Source organism: Gavia stellata, chromosome 14 (assembly GCF_030936135.1).
Source record: "Gavia stellata isolate bGavSte3 chromosome 14, bGavSte3.hap2, whole genome shotgun sequence".
In the NCBI taxonomy this organism is placed as follows: Eukaryota; Metazoa; Chordata; class Aves; order Gaviiformes; family Gaviidae; genus Gavia; species Gavia stellata.
The window spans coordinates 1,797,975-1,814,740 of NC_082607.1; the positions used below are offsets into that span (position 1 = coordinate 1,797,975).

Here is a 16,766-nt window from a genome sequence, read left to right on the forward strand (position 1 = left end):
GGAACCAAAGTCCTGCCCGCTGGCAGGACGGGACGGGAGTCAGGGATCGTGGTGTAGCAAGCAGGGGCTTCGGAGAGGGGTCGCGAGAGCGGATTTTGGAGGGGAGCAAGCGGCCACCGAGGGACGCGGGGCTGGGTGACCCTGGGACCGGCTGCTGCTGGAGCACGGGAAAAACAGGGCTTTTCTTCTCGCCTAAGCTCTCGGAAATTGCAAAACAAGGGGAAATTATGCAAAACATCCTGCAGAAGGACCCTTGTCCCTAATCGTCACATGGTTCACACAGCCAAAGCCCCGGCACAAGGGGAGCGTGACCTAATTTCTTTTCGATCCTTCCCTTCGACTGCAAGAGCAGCCAAAGCACGATCTGTCTGCACTGCCCGGGTGCTGGTGCCTCCTCCCCGGGGACGCCAGCGGGGTCGGGTGTTTCCCTCACTGCCCACCACGTCCCCTGCTCCGAGGTGACCCCCTTTCTCAGCAGGGTGGGAGGTGAGGGTTTCCTCTCACCTTTGGGTGGGCTGTCCCTGTCCCTTCACCTCGCTGGGGAAGGGCAGGAGCCCACAGTGTCAGGCTAAGCCGCAGCAGCCTGAGGGCAGCTTCACCCTGCGAGGAGACAGCGATTTGGGGGATGGATAGGAAGATGAAGGAGAGGTGGCCACACTGGGAAGGGTGAAGACCATCGCTGATGGAGGAAGGCAGTGGCGTGTTAGGGAGGAGGATGCACAGAGGAATTTGGGGATGGTAGAGGTCTGGGGAGAACTGGCTGACCCTCACCCCACACCCATCCAGCCCTGGGGATCCCACCTCCACCCCTTGAGGGGCCAATGCTGCTCCCCACAGGGCCCCCCAGAGCCCGGCTGGGTTTGCATGGCCATGGCACGGCCATGGCGGGGCCATCCTGGCTGCTGCTCCCCACCAAGCATATGCTGCCCGGGCTCACCTGTGGTCCTGGGCTGGGGCAGCTCTCAGGAGTGGGGCACCCCCGGGGAGCGCCTGTCCCCCGCGGGGCTGGGAGCCATGCTGGAAGGGCTGCGGGCTGCCCTTCGCCGTGCCCTGCCGTGCCGAGTGCGCCCGCTCCTGCTCTCCCACCGCTGGGAGCAAAGTGCCCGGGAGAGGCAGGGCTGGAGGCGGGCGGAGGCGGGGGCCCGCAGCACCCCTGCTCTCGTCCCTGCCCACATCCCTGCCCGTCCCAGGGGCTGCCCGCGGGGCTCAGCCCCACTGTGCTCCCATCCTGTCCATTGTCCACTGCCCTCACAGGCTTTGGGCCATCTGCAGCCCCTGCAGCAGCCCCCCAGATGTGGGACGTGTGGGCCTCACCCATGGGGTCGCAGCCCTTTTGCCATGGGGGCCGAGGACCCTTGGCCATGGGGACCATGGCCCCTCACTCATGGGGACCATGGCCCCTCACTCATGGGGGCCATGGTTCCTCAACTATGGGGGCCTTAGCCCCTTGTCCGTGGGGACCGCAGCTCCCTGCCCATGGGGATCACAGCCCCTCGCCCACCCCAGGGCAGCCTCCCTGCCCCACTGGGGCCACGCAGGTCCCGACAGTGCCCGCACCCCGGGGTGCTGCCCTGCTGGCACCCCAGCCCTGTGGTGCAATCCTGGGGACAAAGGTGGCCACTGCCACCTTGAGGCCAGCCTGGGCATAGTGTCCCCAAAACCAGGGCCACCTCAGGTGTCGCAGCAGCCGGGGCCCTGCCGGGTTGGAGTGTCCCTGTGGTTTGGGGGTAGTGTGTGCCCCCGCTGCCTGCAGAGCTGTTCCCAGTCTGGGGGATTTAACTCCTTTGCGAGCGTGCAGGTGGGCAAAGGGTCGGTGCTTTGCAAATATGTCAGCGTGGTGACGAACGGGGCATGCTGGGGGCAAATGGGTGCACCCCGAGATGCGGGGGACCGCGGCCGGGAGCGGGCCGGCATGGGGGAGCAGAGGTGCAAGGGACAGCCTGGGGATGCTCAGCCAGAGGGAGAGCGCCGGGGACCCCCAGTGTGCTGGGCTGAACGGGCAGAGCCGGCACGTTCGGAGGAGAACTGTGCCATCGCAAGCACCCGCTGGGAGCGGAGCCAGCCCAGCTCTGTGTGGGAGCCCCATGGGACACCAGGCAAGGGCAGCCTCGAGGGCTGGAGTTTGCAGGGTCCCCGATTAAACACTGGGAGGCAGGGGACAATGCTCCTGGACAGCCGGGGCGCTGGGAGCTGGTGCTCTCACCACGGCTTGGCACGCGCGCTCCTTGCCCGTGCATGGAACCAGGCGTTGAACACACGCACCCCTGTGTCCCTGAGACTTTATTCTGGATGGGGATAGCAAGGGGCATCTCGTTAGGAAACGGCGCCGCAGCCTCAGGAGCGGCTGCTGTAGGAGAAGTCCTCCGGGAACGCCATCTGACCAGGGCTGAGCCCGGGGAGGAGGGAGCAGCTACGGAGGCCGAAGGCACGAGGGTGTGCGGGGCTGGGCTGGCCACAGATGCCGGTGTGCCCTTGCAGGCTGCACATCGGCTGCCTGGAGAGGCTGAGCCTCGAGGTCCCAAGCACCCAGTAGTCCCCACTTCCCAAGTGGCCTCAACATCTCCCCTGTCCCCCGTCCCTCCTTGCTGGTGGGGCTCAGCATAGTCCTTCCATCGCTTTGGGGAGGGAGCTTGGAGACAGGCGGCGAGACCCGGAAAGTGTCCATCCCAACAGCCACAGGAGCTTCCTGAGTCTTTCCAGCTGAGAAATACCAGTCGCTTGCTGGTGAGGCCAGACAAGTTGGGAGCATGGCTGATAGGTCCAGCCCTGGGTGCCTGCCTGCCCGGTCCTCCTCGGCAGCTCTCTGCCACCCCGGGAGCTCCACGAAGGAGAGCACACATGGGTGCTGGGGCAGCGATAGGTGCTCTAGGTGCTGGGTCCGAGGTCAGGTCTCCGCGGCAGGCTCACCACAGTGCCCTCGCTGAGCTTGCCGTGGACAAGCCGGGGATGGGTCGGGTTGAGCCGCCCGGCCTCCAGCAGGTCCCGCTCCGTGACGTCTCTGCACACCGGGCGAGGGGGAGCAAGTGCTGGGAGAGGCACAGAGATGGACGGGGGAGCCCGCATGGCCCCGGGGCATCCACGGACATGTGGGGACTTGATATCCTCCTGCCTCTGCCCTGCTGCATCCCCACCCCAAGGCTCACCTCTCCTCCCACCTAGGGCACGGGGCTCTGCCAGGGACCCCAGGGCCACAGGAGCTGGCCTGCACAGTGCCCCCCTTCCCAAGCTCCAGGGCCTGGGGGTACCTGAAGATCTCCAGGTGGTCCCAGCTGTGCTCCTGCAGCCCTTCCACATCCTGCTGCAAGCTGAGGTGGCCCAGGCACCCGCCAACACCATGGGACCGCTCGCCCCTGTCGCAGGGCCACTGGGGAAAGAAGAACAAGGACACACGCCAGCAGCGTCACACCAGGACCACAAAGTCCCCACCTTCGTGTCCTCACCCCACATGAACCGGGCACATTGCTGCTCCTCCACCTTCCACCGCATCCCACTGCCTACGCCGTGGTGGCTCCACCAGGCAGAACACTGCTATGGGGATGGGACCCCGCATCTGCTAGTGGCCCCATGGCCAAAAGTAGGTCCTGTCCCCTCCCTGAGCTCCCCAAGCCCCCCGGCTGAGCTCCAGAGACCCAGGGGAACCACAGCAATACCTCTCCGGGGCGGCCGTGCTGGCAGGCATCCGGTGCGCACCTCGGCACCTCCCGGCAGGGCCGCGGGGGTGGCTCCAGGGCGCTGTGGATGTGGTGCAGCAGGGTCTTCCGGCTGTCCCCTCCCGGCTCGGGGGACGCCCAGTCCAGCTGGCTCAGGCAGGTGGCCATGTGCAGCGCCGTCAGCGAGCAGTCGCCCAGCCCCGGTGTGTCCATTGTCAGGATGGCCGATTTGGGTCTCTTCTGCCAGCCCGCACCAGGGGGACTGAGCGGGCGCCCACAGGACGGGCCCCCCAGCAGGCAGCGGGGCTGGCTGCCGCACCACTCCTCCTCTGAGGGTGAGGGGGCCCGTGCCCCAAGGGGGCTCCGGCGCCGCTGGCCCCTGGCCGGGCTCTCCGCCTGCTTGTGGTGGGCTTCGCCGGCGCCAGGGGCTGGCACCCACACGTTGGGGACCCCCTCAAAGATGAAGTAGGCTGGGTTGGTGTAGCCGGCGGCTGGCTCTGGGAGGCTGCGGGGCCGGCTCCTGCAAAGCACGGCGGGAGAGGGCTCAGCATCACCCCATGGCCGGGGCTTGTGGCAGGGCAGAGCCCAGCTGGGTACCTGAGGCACTGCAGGGGCGGCTTGGGGCACGTCGGGGAGTCTGCCGCCGGCTCAGCATCCTCCTCCTCGAAGCTGATCCACTCTGCAAAGGCACCAAAGTCTGGCCTCTCCCCACGGGGCATCGCATGGCCCCTGCCCATGGACGGGGTCCAGGAGGGCAGCACGGGCACGGGCAGCTCTCGGCCATGCCGTGCCCGAGCATGGCCCTGTCCCCCCATGCCCAGGGCGATGGGAGGGGGCTGGTGTGCGGCCGCCTTTACCATAGAGCCTCTCGCGGGTGCTGCGCCTGTCCTTGGGGACCCGGACCTTCATCCAGCCACGTATGGAGCCTGTCTCCTCGCCACGGTGGAAGAGGAAGGTCTCGAACTGCTGGGCCATGCTGCCGATCATTGACCTCATTGCGATGCAGCACTCGCCTGCAGGCAAAGCGCCATCCTGCATTAGTCCCCCCAGGCAGCTCAGGGGGCAGGCAAGCCCCCCCGTATGCAGCAGCACCCCGGAGCGGGGTGGGTGCCAGGGTCCCTTCTGCCAAGCTCCAGCTGCAAAACCTTACAGCCAGCAGGCTGTGACCTGAGCCCTGCGGGGCTATGCACGGTGGCCCCCACGCCACCGTCCCTCACGCACCGTAGGACTCGCAGCTCTCCACACCCTTGATGCTGAGGAGCAGGTGCTGGTCCCCCAAGTACTCCAGGTCTGGCAGGATGGGGTTCAGCTGCACGTGGAGAGAGGGGTGCTCGGGGGTGCTGCCGCAGGGGAGGGTGGCACAGGGGTGGCTCGGTCCTGGCAGGGGACGGTGACAGCCCCCGGCACCTCTTGGGGCTCAGTCTATGGAGCCAGCGGGAGGGATGGGGAAGAGGAGGGAGGAGGATGCTCGAGGCCTGGGGGGCCAGAGTCTGCCCCCCACCCCCTGGTGCCTACCACAGGCAGATGCTTTGCAGACCAGCCCAACTTGAGGAAGCCAGGAATGTCGCAGTTCTGAGATGTGTTCTCCCCGCTCCGCTGAGCCTCTGCCAGGGGACAGCGGGGGGCATAGCTCCAGCCAGGGCCGGCTCGCCCCTGCGGCGCACCTCCAGCACCCCGGCCCCCCGGCCCCGCGGGGCCACCTCACCCTCCAGGCAGTAGGAGTGAAACTCGATGTAGCACTTGCTGCGGCTGGCGGTCTTCACGATCACCTCGATGCTCTCCCACTCGATGCAGGCCAGGGGCTCGGGGCCGGATCCAGGAGCTGCAGGCAGGTACCGGCAGGTCAGCGTGTGCCGGCTGAGCACCCCCGGCCAGGGCTCACCCCAAACTGGGCACAGGGGGGTGACGGACCCCAACCCCTTACCCTTCTTGGGCACAAACTGCGACGTCACTCCCACCTCGAAGGTGGCGAAGACGGGTGAGTGCTCACTGGTCACGATGTCGTCAGTGCAGCCTGGATGGTGGGAGGGGGCAGCTGGGTGACGGTCCCCAAGCCCTGGGGTCCTGGGCGGCGCTGGCCACCCCGGGCTCCCCCCAGCCCTGGGAGCTCACTCACCATAGGAGTTACAGACCACGTGGGTCTCCGGGTGCGACTTCCACAGGATGCGATCGCACCATGAGGGGACATTGATCCTCATCTAAAAATGGGGAACGCAGATGGCTTCAGTGCCCCCTCATGTCTGGCTCCCCCCAGCCTGGAAAAGTACCGGGGAAGGCGAGCTCCCTCCCACCCAGACCCCCTTGGGGAGGGAACGCGCTGGCGGAGGCATGGGGGCTGCACACCACCAGGCAGCCCCCGCAGCTGGCACCGTCTGAGCCTGCCATCCCTGTCCCCCGGTGATGTCCTGCAGCTCGGCAGGAGGCTCTGGGAACTCACCCCTGTGGGCTTGAACTTCTGCCACATGTAGCTGTCCCGGGAGCCCCGCTCGTACCGGTATGTGGGCGGGAAGGAGATGTCACCCTCACCTGGGAACCAAGACAGGGAGGTGGCATGGAGTCAGCGTCCCTGCCTGTCCCCACAGCCGCAACCGGCCAGGGAGAGGCCCCATGGGGTGTCACGGTCCCCATCTGGGGCTCTCACCGATGGCTGGCCCCCCTGGCCAACCCTGACTGTTCCTGTGCTTGCACGCTCTCAGAACACAGAGCCCAGGGACATGCCCCAGGGAGGCTGCATGGTGCACGTCAATGTGCCCCGGGCTTTCGGCACCTTGTGCGGGGCTGTGCCGGGACAGGACACCACTGCATGCCGTGCCGGAGGTGACACAGGGAGAGGGCTGCAGGGACCAGTGCAGGCGCAAGCATCCCCCGCAGCTTCCCCCCTTGGCGGGGGAACCATTCCCTCTGCCCCCACACTCACTGAATCGCAGGAACACCTTGTTCTTCTCCCGCTCCAGGTTGAGCTGGTCAACAGCCAGGAGGGCTTCAAACTCCTTCTTGGTTATGTGGGCCAGGATGTCCTGCGCCGGGGAGGAAGGCGCGGTGAGCCCCGGCTCCCCTCACACCTGCGGCTGCACCGGCACCCCCGCCAGCATGCCGCCGTCCCCAGTCCCAGTGCCTGCGGGGTCCCACCTGCACGTCCATGTCCAGACGGTAGTTGAGGTCCCCGAACCAGAAGAGGTGGGTGAAGCGCAGGGTGAGGTCGAAGGCGCCGAGCCGCTTGTCGCCCAGGACCAGGGAGCGCAGGATGTCACTGTAGTTCTGGTTACGCCTGCGGTGGGGATGGCAGCACGGTGTGAACCTTCCCGGGGATACCTCATCCTCATCCTGCCCCTGCCAGGTGGGGACAGGAGGTGGACAGGGACAACCCCACAGTCCCGCCGGGGCTCCTCCAGCCCCCAGAGACACCCACCTGCCCCAGGGCAGCCCCATCCCCCCGAGCCCCTCCGTCACCTGTGGGTCTTCTCACTGCCGGAGGCCAGGTGGCAGTTGACGAAGCCGAAGGAGGTCCCGTTGAAGAGGAAGGAGACGCCCACGGCTCCCTTGTTGCCTGCAGCGATGTGCCAGGCACTGAGCTCTGGGGGGGCCCAGAGGTTCTGGGATGGTCCCCAGGCTGGCCCCTCACTCTGGGGCATCCCGCCCGCCCCAGCCCCATCCCTACCCAGTGTGTTGGCAATCCCGGTTTTCACACTGGAGGTGTGGACGTGGCTGATGCGCCGCTCGTGCTCCGGCTTCACCAGCACCACGATCTTGATGCTCCAGAGGCATTGCAGGGCGACCTGTGGGGTGGCGGAGGGTGAGCCTGCCTGCTCCCCCCCACATCTCCCCACAGCCGAGCACGGTGGGGATGGAGAAGCAGCATGGTGAGCCAACCCATCCCTGAAAAGTGGCTCCTGGGGAGGGCCCTCCCTGCATGGGGTCCACTCGGCATAGGAGGTTCCCTGGGCTGCATTTGGGGTGGGAGAGGACCCTGGGTTTGGGGGTAAGAGCCCTGGGGCGACTGCTGCTGGTAACCAGCTCCTCGAGACTGCTGGGGGATGGCTTTAGCCTGCCCAGAACTGGGTGTCCCCGCCAGGCACATCTGGAGGGGTCCAGGCTGCGCCCCAACGTTACCACGCGGTAGTCGATGGCCATCAGGGTCTTCAGAGATGCGCGGAGGAACTCGACCCACTCGCGGTCACCCAGGGAATTCTCCTGGGTGCCAATAACATAGATGTCGTGGGGGATGCAGGCGGTGGTCTCATCCTGCGTGCGCCCCAAGCCCCTCGAGGTCAGCCAGGAGGCGAGGGAGCGGGGTGGCGGCGTGCTGCCTGCGGGCAGGGGACAGCGGGTCACCGGGAGGGGACAGCACGGGGCTGATTCCAGGCTCCTCAATCACCTCTCCAAAACCAGACCCTATGCATCTCCAGGAGTCCCCAGGGATGGGAAGCATCCTGCCAGTCCCTTGGTCCATCCATGTGAATCCCAGACAGGTGCTGGGATTTAAATCTACCACCTGAAACCCTCCCAGTACCCCAGCTCCTCTGTTTCCCCGACAGCCACTGGGCAAGCGGATCACGACGGGACAGACAAACCCGAAAGTGGCCAGGTCGGGGTCTTCTCCAGCCTCCTGCTCCCAGGAAGGACCAGCTCAGACCTCAGGTTCCCTGGGGCAGCTCCCTGCAGCCCTCACCTCCCAAAACCCACCTGGGCTCATGACGAGCCGTGACGGCCTCCCAGGACAATGCGATCTTACCCCGACCCCTTACCCATGTTCCATGTCCCGATGTACACCGAGATAAGGTCAGGCTCGTCCAGGTTGGAGTGCTGGATCTTCATCAGCTGCAGCAGCTGGCAAAAGGCCTCTCGCTTCTGCAAGATGGTATGGGTGCCTTAGGGTGCCGAAGGGCAGCCGGGAGCTTCAGCACCCCAGAAGGTGAGGGTGGGGGCCGGGCTGGGGGGACATCACCCCCAGGAGCAGAAGCTGGCTTGCAGAAGTGGTCTCAACCCTGAGACCACCCATTTGCTGCATCGCTACATAACAGCCCTGTATTCCTTCGGGATACGCAGCAAGCGCAGCCGGTGCCACTTACCCGCGCGCTGGGGAAGATGAAGTCTCTGCTCAGACGCTTCTGCGACTCCCGGTCGTACACCAGCCTCACCTTGCTCTGCACGCTCTGGTATTTGATCAGCTGCAGGACTGAACGCAAGGCGTGAGGGGGGCAATGGTGGCATCCCCCTCCTGCCGTGGGGGCAGGCAGGCGGGGTGGGAGGGGGCCTCAGGGTGCAACCGGGTCTGCAGCCCATCACCCTGGCATCAGGCCTGTGCCAGGGAATCCCACGGCTGCGCAGCAGCCCTTCGGCAGCCAGCGGGGGGTCAGCAGCCCCTTACTTCTGTCCTGCGGGATGGTCTCATCTGGGGACCCGCTGCCCTTCTTGGTGATGGCCACCGTGCCCGACTCCACGTCCACCGTCAGGGCTGCCCGCTGCGACTTGCCCACCTTCACCTGCAGACGGGGACGCGGTTCCTGGGTGGGCCCTGTGCCTGCCCTGCCCGAGCCGCGATGCCGGGGCCCCGCCACGCCCCCCACCCTCACCTCGAAGCTCTGCACGGCCAGGGGCTTCGCAGCTGGCGGGGGGGCCGCCGCCACGCTGGGCAGTGCCAGGTTGTGCCTCGACACCGTCTCCTGCAGCGACTTCAGCACCTGCCAGAGAGATGGACACTGCTCTGGGGACACTGGGCTAACTGGGAGCCCTAGGCACCCTGCGCCAGCCCGTCCTGCCCAAGGGGCGTCTCGGGGCTGTGCCACCCCCGGCAGCTTGCTTTGCTGGAGGGTTTAATTTAGGTGAGGGGTTTGCTGGGGCAGAGCGAGGTTCCTCGATCCGGGGTGCTGGCAGAGCCGGGCAGTGACTATGGTTAGCAGTGGCCACGCTCCCCCTGCACCCAGCCGGGCTTCCCCAGCCTGGCATCACGGGGGGGGGCAGGCACCTTCTTCTCCAGCGAAGAGAGAAGATGGTTGACAGTAGATATCTTGTTGAGGAGCAGCTCAAGGTCTGGATCGCTGGTCAGGAGACCCTGAGGGGAAGGATGGATATTTTTGGAGCAGCGTGGTGGCACTAGACCAGTGGATTCCTCCCTGCCGGTCTGGGCTGCACCCCGAGACGGGGGACAGAGGAAACAGCTTCCTGCCGGACGCATCCTGGAGTGGGCACAAAAATGAGTCCCTGCTTGTCCCAGCTTCAGGGACCCCAGCACACACAGCACCCAAGGACCAGCGGCAGCACCAGGGGGTGTGCAGCACTTCTGGGTGCCGACAGGCACCGAAACCGCCCTGACCGCCTCCCCTGCAGACCAGCTGCACCCAGCCATGCACGACGAGGCACCTGCGGGTGGCTGGGGGCTGCAGTGGCCCAGGGGGGGCTCACCTGCTCCCTGGCCAGGCTGGGAGGGGACGCAGGGGGGTCAAACACCCTGGCCAGTGTCTCCAGACCCGCCAGCGTGAAGTCGATCTCACTGCAGAGGAGAGGAGAGGAGCAGATGAGAGCTGGCACAGGAATCTCCTGAGCCTCAGTGGAGATGCTCAGCCACGATGAAGGGGATGGGGACGAGTTGGGTGGCCCTGGGGGGTGTCCCCCCTCCGCCCCCCAGCTCCAGGGCCACTCGCCTGTGCAGTGCCCGGCAGGCGGTGACGAGCGCGGTGCTGAGATGGCGCAGCTGCGGGTGCCCGTGGCGCAGCGCCTCTAGGTCCAGCTGCAGGTGATGGTTCAGGTACTCGGCCATGAAGCCCATGAAGTCGCTGGCTGGGCTGCAAGGGTGGGTGGGCATCTTTGGAAAGATTCCCCCCAACAAGGGGTGCCACCATGGCGAGGGAGGGGTGGCCATGCCCACCCCATCGCTTCCATCAGCCTGGGCTGGGCAGGGGCACCTTACCTGCTGTGGACCTGCTCCTGCAGCCTCTGGTGCAGCTGCTGCGAGATGTGGGTCCGGCTGGTGATGGGAGCACTGAGCCACGCGCCCGCCCCGGCTCCCCCGGCTGGGACTGTGTTCACCACGTGCCCACCGCCTCGGCCATCCTCCCCGTCTGCGGGCAGAGGACAGCCAGCTCAGCAGGACCCCCTCCCTGCTCGCAGCCTAGCGTGGCCCCCACCGCCCCCTCCCCAGCTCACCCGAGTCCTCGTCGGCTGTCTGCCTCGCCCGGTGCACGGGGTAGAGCAGGGGCGTCACCAGCCCATTGTTGGGCTGCTGGTAGGCGCCGATCAGTTCAGGGAGCGTGCGGAAGCACTTGGCCTGGATGCCCTGGATGGTCTGGGGAGGCAGAGAGGGGGAGCACCATCATGTCCCCCCTCCGCCTGCTCCGTGTGCCAGCACAGCCCCCCCACCAGGCTGCAGACCAGCCTGCCATGTTGAGCGGGTCTGTCCCCCAAAATGTGCCCGTGGCGAGCTGTAAGTGCCAGCTGGATGCCAGCCCCATGGGGAGCTCACCCCGGCCCCTTGCAGGGCAGCAGAGCAAGGAGAGGTGTGTGTAGACATCTGCCTCCGGCAGCAGACGGGGATGCTCCCTAGGGACTCACGGGATGCTCTTTTTAGGGGGCTAGAAAGGGCGGCTGCAGAGAGCCGGGTACCAGGAGAAACCGTGAAGTGACACCAAAGAGGGGAAGCGAGGCTAAGCTGGCGGCCAGGGGGACACGGTGGGGACAGACATCACGGGGATCGGGCCTGTGTGGCCAGGCTGGGGCAGGGGTTGGCGGAAGGAAGGGGACAAGCATTTTGCCGCGCTGCCCCAGGTGGGCTGGTGGCAGCCGTGGGGCCGGTGGGGAGGCCGCTTTCCCAGGCGGCACCGTGCCGAAGGGGTGGCTGCAAAGCGCTCACATCCTGCTGTGCAGGGCGCTGCAGGCAGCTCGTGCAAAAAGCAAACCGCACTGCTCGCTCGCAGTGCCAGCGTGCCGGGGAGGGCAGGCAGACGCCAGCTCTCCGGGTGCTGTGCGGGGGCCGGCGGGGGAGGCGAGCCCATGGGCCCCTCCGCACCTGCATCCTGCTCGCGCCCCAGATCACAGCCGGTGGCCCCCGCAGCACGGCGCCCGGCGGCATTAGGCAGGGCAGGGAGTGCACCCCAGCAGCACCCAGCCTCTGGGCACCCGCTGCTGCACCCACCTGGACGGAGAGCAGCCCCTCGTCATCGGGGAGGATGCGGTAGGTGTGGACGTGCCGCTGGAACCTGGGAGAGAGCAGACAAAGGTCCCCCATCGCGCCCCCCACGCACGTGAAAGTGCTGGGGGGTGCCTGGCACCCAGCCCTGATGCAAACGCCCCGTCCCCTCTGCGGAGAGAGGAACTGAGCTCTCATTTCTGGAAATAAAAGCATCACCCTCAGTTCTGTGTCTGTACTCGTTTGCAGGGGAGGATGCGCAGTGTCCCCCCACCTCCGTACAGCACCCTGCCTGCAGCAGGCACGGCCACGGCACGCCGAGGGCTCAGCCACGTCTCTGTCTCACTCTCTGGGGCACCTAGGGCCCCGTGGCTCCGTGTGGCAGCGAGGGGTTTTGGCCAGCCGGAGCCCAGCGCTCTGCTCCCCGTGACTGCGACAGTGTGGTCGTACTTGCACCAAGGCCACCGCAGCATCCCTGCCCGTGCCACCGTCCCGTCTGGCATTGGCCTGACCTCCGACTCGGTGCCGGGATGCTGGTGGAGCCATGGTGGCTGCCAGCTGAACCCCTGTTGTGCCCCGCGCCCCCCATGCCCCTCGGCACCATGTGTTTGCAATTTGTCCTGCGCGCGGGGCCAGGGCAGCCGTAGGAAAGGGGGTGGCATCCTGCCAAACCCACCGCGGCGCCGCCTCGCGCGCTCCCCGCTGCAGACGTGTCGCTCGGCTGCAGAAAGGGTGCAGGCAGCAGGAAGGGGTGCAGGCAGCAAGGAAGGGTGCAAGCAGCCTCAGCAGCAGTACTCTCAGGGGCTGGAAGCCCAGTCCCAGGCGTGGAGACGGCTGGGGGCCCTGTGGGCGGCGGGGGATGCAGCCCCGAAGTCCCGGCATCTGAGATGTTAACAGCGGACGTCGCAGTCCGGATGCGGCCGCGTTGGGGGTTGGAGGGAGAAGGGATGTTTGTTTTCGCAGGGGAGGGAGATGCGAGTCAGCCGCGCACGGGGCCGGGATGGCGGGCAGCCCAAAAGGGCTTGGCGTGCCCTGGATTTTGGGTTCTCCCTTCAGCAACCCCGGTCCTGGGCAGGGCTGCTGGCCCAGGCTTCTGCCTGCTCCCAAGGACATGGGGTTTTCCCCTGGTCCAACTTGGGGCTCACCCGAAACCCCCCGTGTCAGAGAGCTGGCACCCTGCACGCCCCGCCGGCATCCCTGCAGAAGGCTTTTCCACACGGTTTGGGCAATACCAGCCCAAGGGGCAGTGCTGGGATTGCTGTGCCTGGAGCCCAGAGCCCGGAGAGGGGAGAGGGACAGATGGACCCCGGCAAGGGACAAGAGAGAGAAGCCACGAGCAGAAGCCAGGCAGGTGACTCACAGGAGGCACAGGGCGTACGCCCCTGAGACCGACTCGCTGTCCCGCACCAGGAAGCAGCCGTCCCGCCCGGCCTTGGCCAGCAGCTCCTCCGCCACCACCCGGCTGATGTCCCGGTGGTACCAGCTTGCTGCTGCCATCCTCCGAAGCGGTGGGATACTGGCTGCGCTGTGTCCCTGTCCCGGCCCCGCATCCAGGCTCAGCAGCGGCTGCTGGCCGTCGGCTGGCCCACGGGGTCGGCTGGGGAAGGCGAAGGCAGGGGTGCTGTGGATGGACCAGTCCCCCGGTACCCGAGCGAGTTGCTGGCTGGAGGTCCCAGCGCGTGACGGGCAGGCACCGAGGTGATGCTCATGGGGACGGGGTGCCCCGCGGCCAGGCAGCGTGGCCGGAACAGGACCGGGGGGGCAGTTGGTGGAGGCTGGGGGTCCGGACGCTCTTCATCATGGGAGGCTCCAACCTGTGGGGTGCACGGGGGCAGAGAGGGGCGGATCAGCAAATGGATCTTTCCCACGGAGGGATCACCCCATGCTGCCGCCCCAGCCCCGGGGCCACCATCCTGCCCCAGGACCACCATCCTGCCCCGGTGCAAGGCAAGGACAGGCCATGCTGGCATCCCGGCGGCATGCAGGGGCCCAGACCTCAGCCAACACACTCACCGTCCCTCGCAGGCACAGTGCGGGGCTCCTGCGGCTCTTGTGGGGTGCTGCAAGCAGTGAGCCGAGCTTTCGGGGTGCAGCCAAGCAGAAGTAGAGCTGTGATGCCGCATCGGCCGCTCTGGGCTTCCTCCCGCGGGGCGTGCCGGCAGCCCTGCCCGGCACAGGCTGCCCGTCGGGGCGGCAGCGTGGGGTCAGGCAGCACCCACACCAGTGCCCCCACTCCCTGGCCCCACCGGCCAGGCCCACTCGCTCAGTGGCCCGTGCCGCTCGCTCGGCACCGCGGCGGCGGCCGCGCTCTTCCTCCTTCTCTGTGCTCTGCTCTCCCCGCAGCCAGGACCAGCCTCCTCGCTCCTCCTCCTGCTCCAGCCCCGCTATGGGGGAAGCCTGCGGCCACGCGGGGCTGAGCGTGGCAGGGTGCAGGCAGGAGCAGTCCCGGAGCAGGGGTTCTGCCTCCACCCCACTCCCCACTGCCCGTTTTCCCCAGGGGAGAGGGGCGATGGAGGGGGAGAGCCCCGTCGCTCGGGCAGGACCCCGGGAGAGGGAACCGTCAGTGGTGTGGAATGGCAGCAAGCCCCTGAAATGTGTTTGGGGTGGTGGGCAGGCGGGCAGCTTGTGGGCAGCAAATGAGTTCCCTGCTCCCAGGGAGCTTGCTGCCCGCGCCGGGGCTAGGCTTTGCCGTTTGCTGCTGGCCGCACAGAGACGGAGATGCTGCAGGCATCGGGCAGCCAAGCGAGCTGGGCACCCCTACTTGCATTCGTGTCACCCCATCTGCAGATGCCCTGCCTCCGGGCAGAAGGGAAGCGGGGTTCAGGGGTTCCCGGGAGCGGGACAGGAAGACAGGAGGCTTTTCCCGGCTGCAAACAGCACCGGGGTTCCCGCAGCTCATGGGTGCAGACCCAGAGGTTTTGCTCCTCGTGGCAAGAAGCAAGTGGGCCATGCACAGGCCAGTGGCCGCCTGGGCAAGTGGCTGGCTCGAGCTGTGCTAGGGTGATTAACACCAGTTAATTACAGATGAGCAGCAGCCACCATCTGCTGCCAGGGTGCCCGGGAGCACAAGGGCTGCTCTGGGGGGAGACGGGACAGGGGGTTCCCACTGGAGGAGAATGAGGATGAGGATGAGGATGAGGATGAGGATGAGGATGAGGATGGATATGGATGAGGATGAGGATGAGGATGAGGATGAGGATGAGGATGAGGATGAGGATGAGGATGAGGATGAAGATGGAGAGCCATGCCAAGCCACACTCCCGGCTGTTGGCCACCCTTGGCATCAAGAGCCAACCCCTGCAGCCATGAGCCCAACGCAAAAGGACCGTCCCCCACCACGGCCTGCGCCAGCCCGCCAGCGCAGACGTGCCAAAAGCCCCTGCTGAGGCTTCCTCCTGGGCTCCCGGCCTCGAGAGGAACCTGTGGCCGGGGCCACTGAGAAGCTGGGCAGCCCACTTGATTTTGGGCTGGTGGCTGCAGGCTGCATGGCAGCGGCTACGTCTCTCACCAGTGCCCACCATGGGGACGCGCAGCGATGGCGGGTCTGTGCAGGGACAGCGGCTGGAGACCCCCATCCTGCTGGAGACCCCCATCCTGGCAGACACCCACTCCCGCCGGCACTGCTCCTTCCCGTTACTTAACAGCGCGGCAATAATTCCCCGCAGCCGTGGAGGCGCCTGGCTTCGGATTAATGCTGTCCACGCTGCTTAATCCCGATCAGGAGAGGAAGACCTGGAGCTCTGAGGGGCTTTGAGAAATCAGCGGCGCCAGCTGCACACTTTTACGTAAGGTGGCTGCGGTGCGCAGTGCCGGAGGCTGAGCAGGGACATTGCCAGATGCACCCGCACTGGCACCCGGGGAGCTCTGCCAGCACCTGGGGACAGTTGTATTTTGGAAGGCAATGTGGGTTCACCGGTGCCAGCTTGCTGTGGGGTTCCGGCTCCATCCAGGCTCCCTTCGGAGGGCAGACCCTGTGGGCGAGGGCACTGAAGTGGGGGGACGCGGGAAGCCCCGTGGCCATTCCCCAGGGAGACAGGACACTGCAGGGCACTGTCCCCTTGCTGGTGGGAGCCAGGGATGAAGCCGGGCCCCCACGCACTCCACCAGCCCCACGTCTGCTGGCGTCCTGCCCCGCTGGAAGGGGCTGATTGAGCTGCGTTTCACGCAGCACGTACGGACCTGGAGGGACGGGTGGGATGAGGCAAATGAGAGGAGCCTTTGGCCATTTATTAAACAGGAAAAAGGAAGAAGCCCTTTCTCATTTCCCTATTATTTTTAACACGGCACTGCATCCCCCAGCTTCCTTTCCGGGCGCTTGGTTCGGAGCACGGCGCGAGCATAGGAAGGGATGTGGTCTGTCCGTCTCACCACGGTTTTGGAGGGGGGGAGATATCTGCCCCCCCACCTGGACAAGGTCTCCCTGGCCAAATCCACTCAGTCAGGATTAAACCCGGCTAAGCCGCCCGTAGTGAAATCTGCCCCCCATCCTCACCACACTCTGCAGACCCCATGGCCACGGCCCTTGTGAACCGCACTTGTCTCAGAGGCCTTATTAAGAGCCTAATGAAGAGCCGCAAACAGAGAACTGGGGATTAGGTGCCCGGGCACGGCGCTGGAGGCGTCTGCTCCACCGTCCCCCCCAGCGAGGCAGCAGGCATCTCAGTGGGGCTGCCTCCTCCTCCTCTTCTACCTGCCAGCGGGAAGGTCGCAGTTCACGTGTCCCCCCCGACCTTGGCAGAAATAGCACCTGCTGATCTGCAAACTAAGAAGCTTTCCTGTGTGCAATTAAAGAGATCACAAGTCCTGGCCCCGGGCAACGCGTGCTGACAGCTAAAGCCCCGGGCAGCGGGGCGGGTAGGGCTGGCGTGCTGTGGTGGCTCCCGGTGGCTCGTGGTGGCTCCCGGTGGCCCACAGGGCCAGGGGCACAGGTGGGCTGCGTTTGGGAGGGGTTGGTACCCAGGTGATAAAGGTTGTGGAGCTGATTCAGGGTGCTG

At 66.3% G+C, this 16,766-nt stretch overlaps 1 protein-coding gene across 1 annotated transcript; it reads right to left on the reverse strand.

Moving 5' to 3' along the window:
• Window positions 1-2,271: 2,271 nt before the first annotated feature.
• Window positions 2,272-13,296, reverse strand: LOC132318141 (phosphatidylinositol 3,4,5-trisphosphate 5-phosphatase 2-like). Its single transcript, XM_059824367.1, has 26 exons — window positions 13,133-13,296; window positions 11,779-11,842; window positions 10,794-10,932; window positions 10,558-10,708; window positions 10,292-10,432; window positions 10,053-10,140; window positions 9,616-9,702; window positions 9,224-9,331; window positions 9,019-9,133; window positions 8,720-8,826; window positions 8,396-8,498; window positions 7,761-7,957; window positions 7,309-7,426; window positions 7,101-7,197; window positions 6,780-6,918; window positions 6,568-6,667; window positions 6,088-6,176; window positions 5,767-5,848; window positions 5,575-5,664; window positions 5,356-5,472; window positions 5,166-5,254; window positions 4,872-4,959; window positions 4,508-4,663; window positions 4,257-4,329; window positions 3,651-4,170; window positions 2,272-3,364 (listed from the first exon to the last, which is right to left on the reverse strand). The coding sequence occupies exons 1-26, from the start codon at window positions 13,267-13,269 to the stop codon at window positions 3,140-3,142; spliced, it is 3,420 nt and encodes a 1,139-aa protein (XP_059680350.1). The 5' UTR covers window positions 13,270-13,296; the 3' UTR covers window positions 2,272-3,139.
• Between the last annotated feature and the right edge of the window lie 3,470 nt (window positions 13,297-16,766).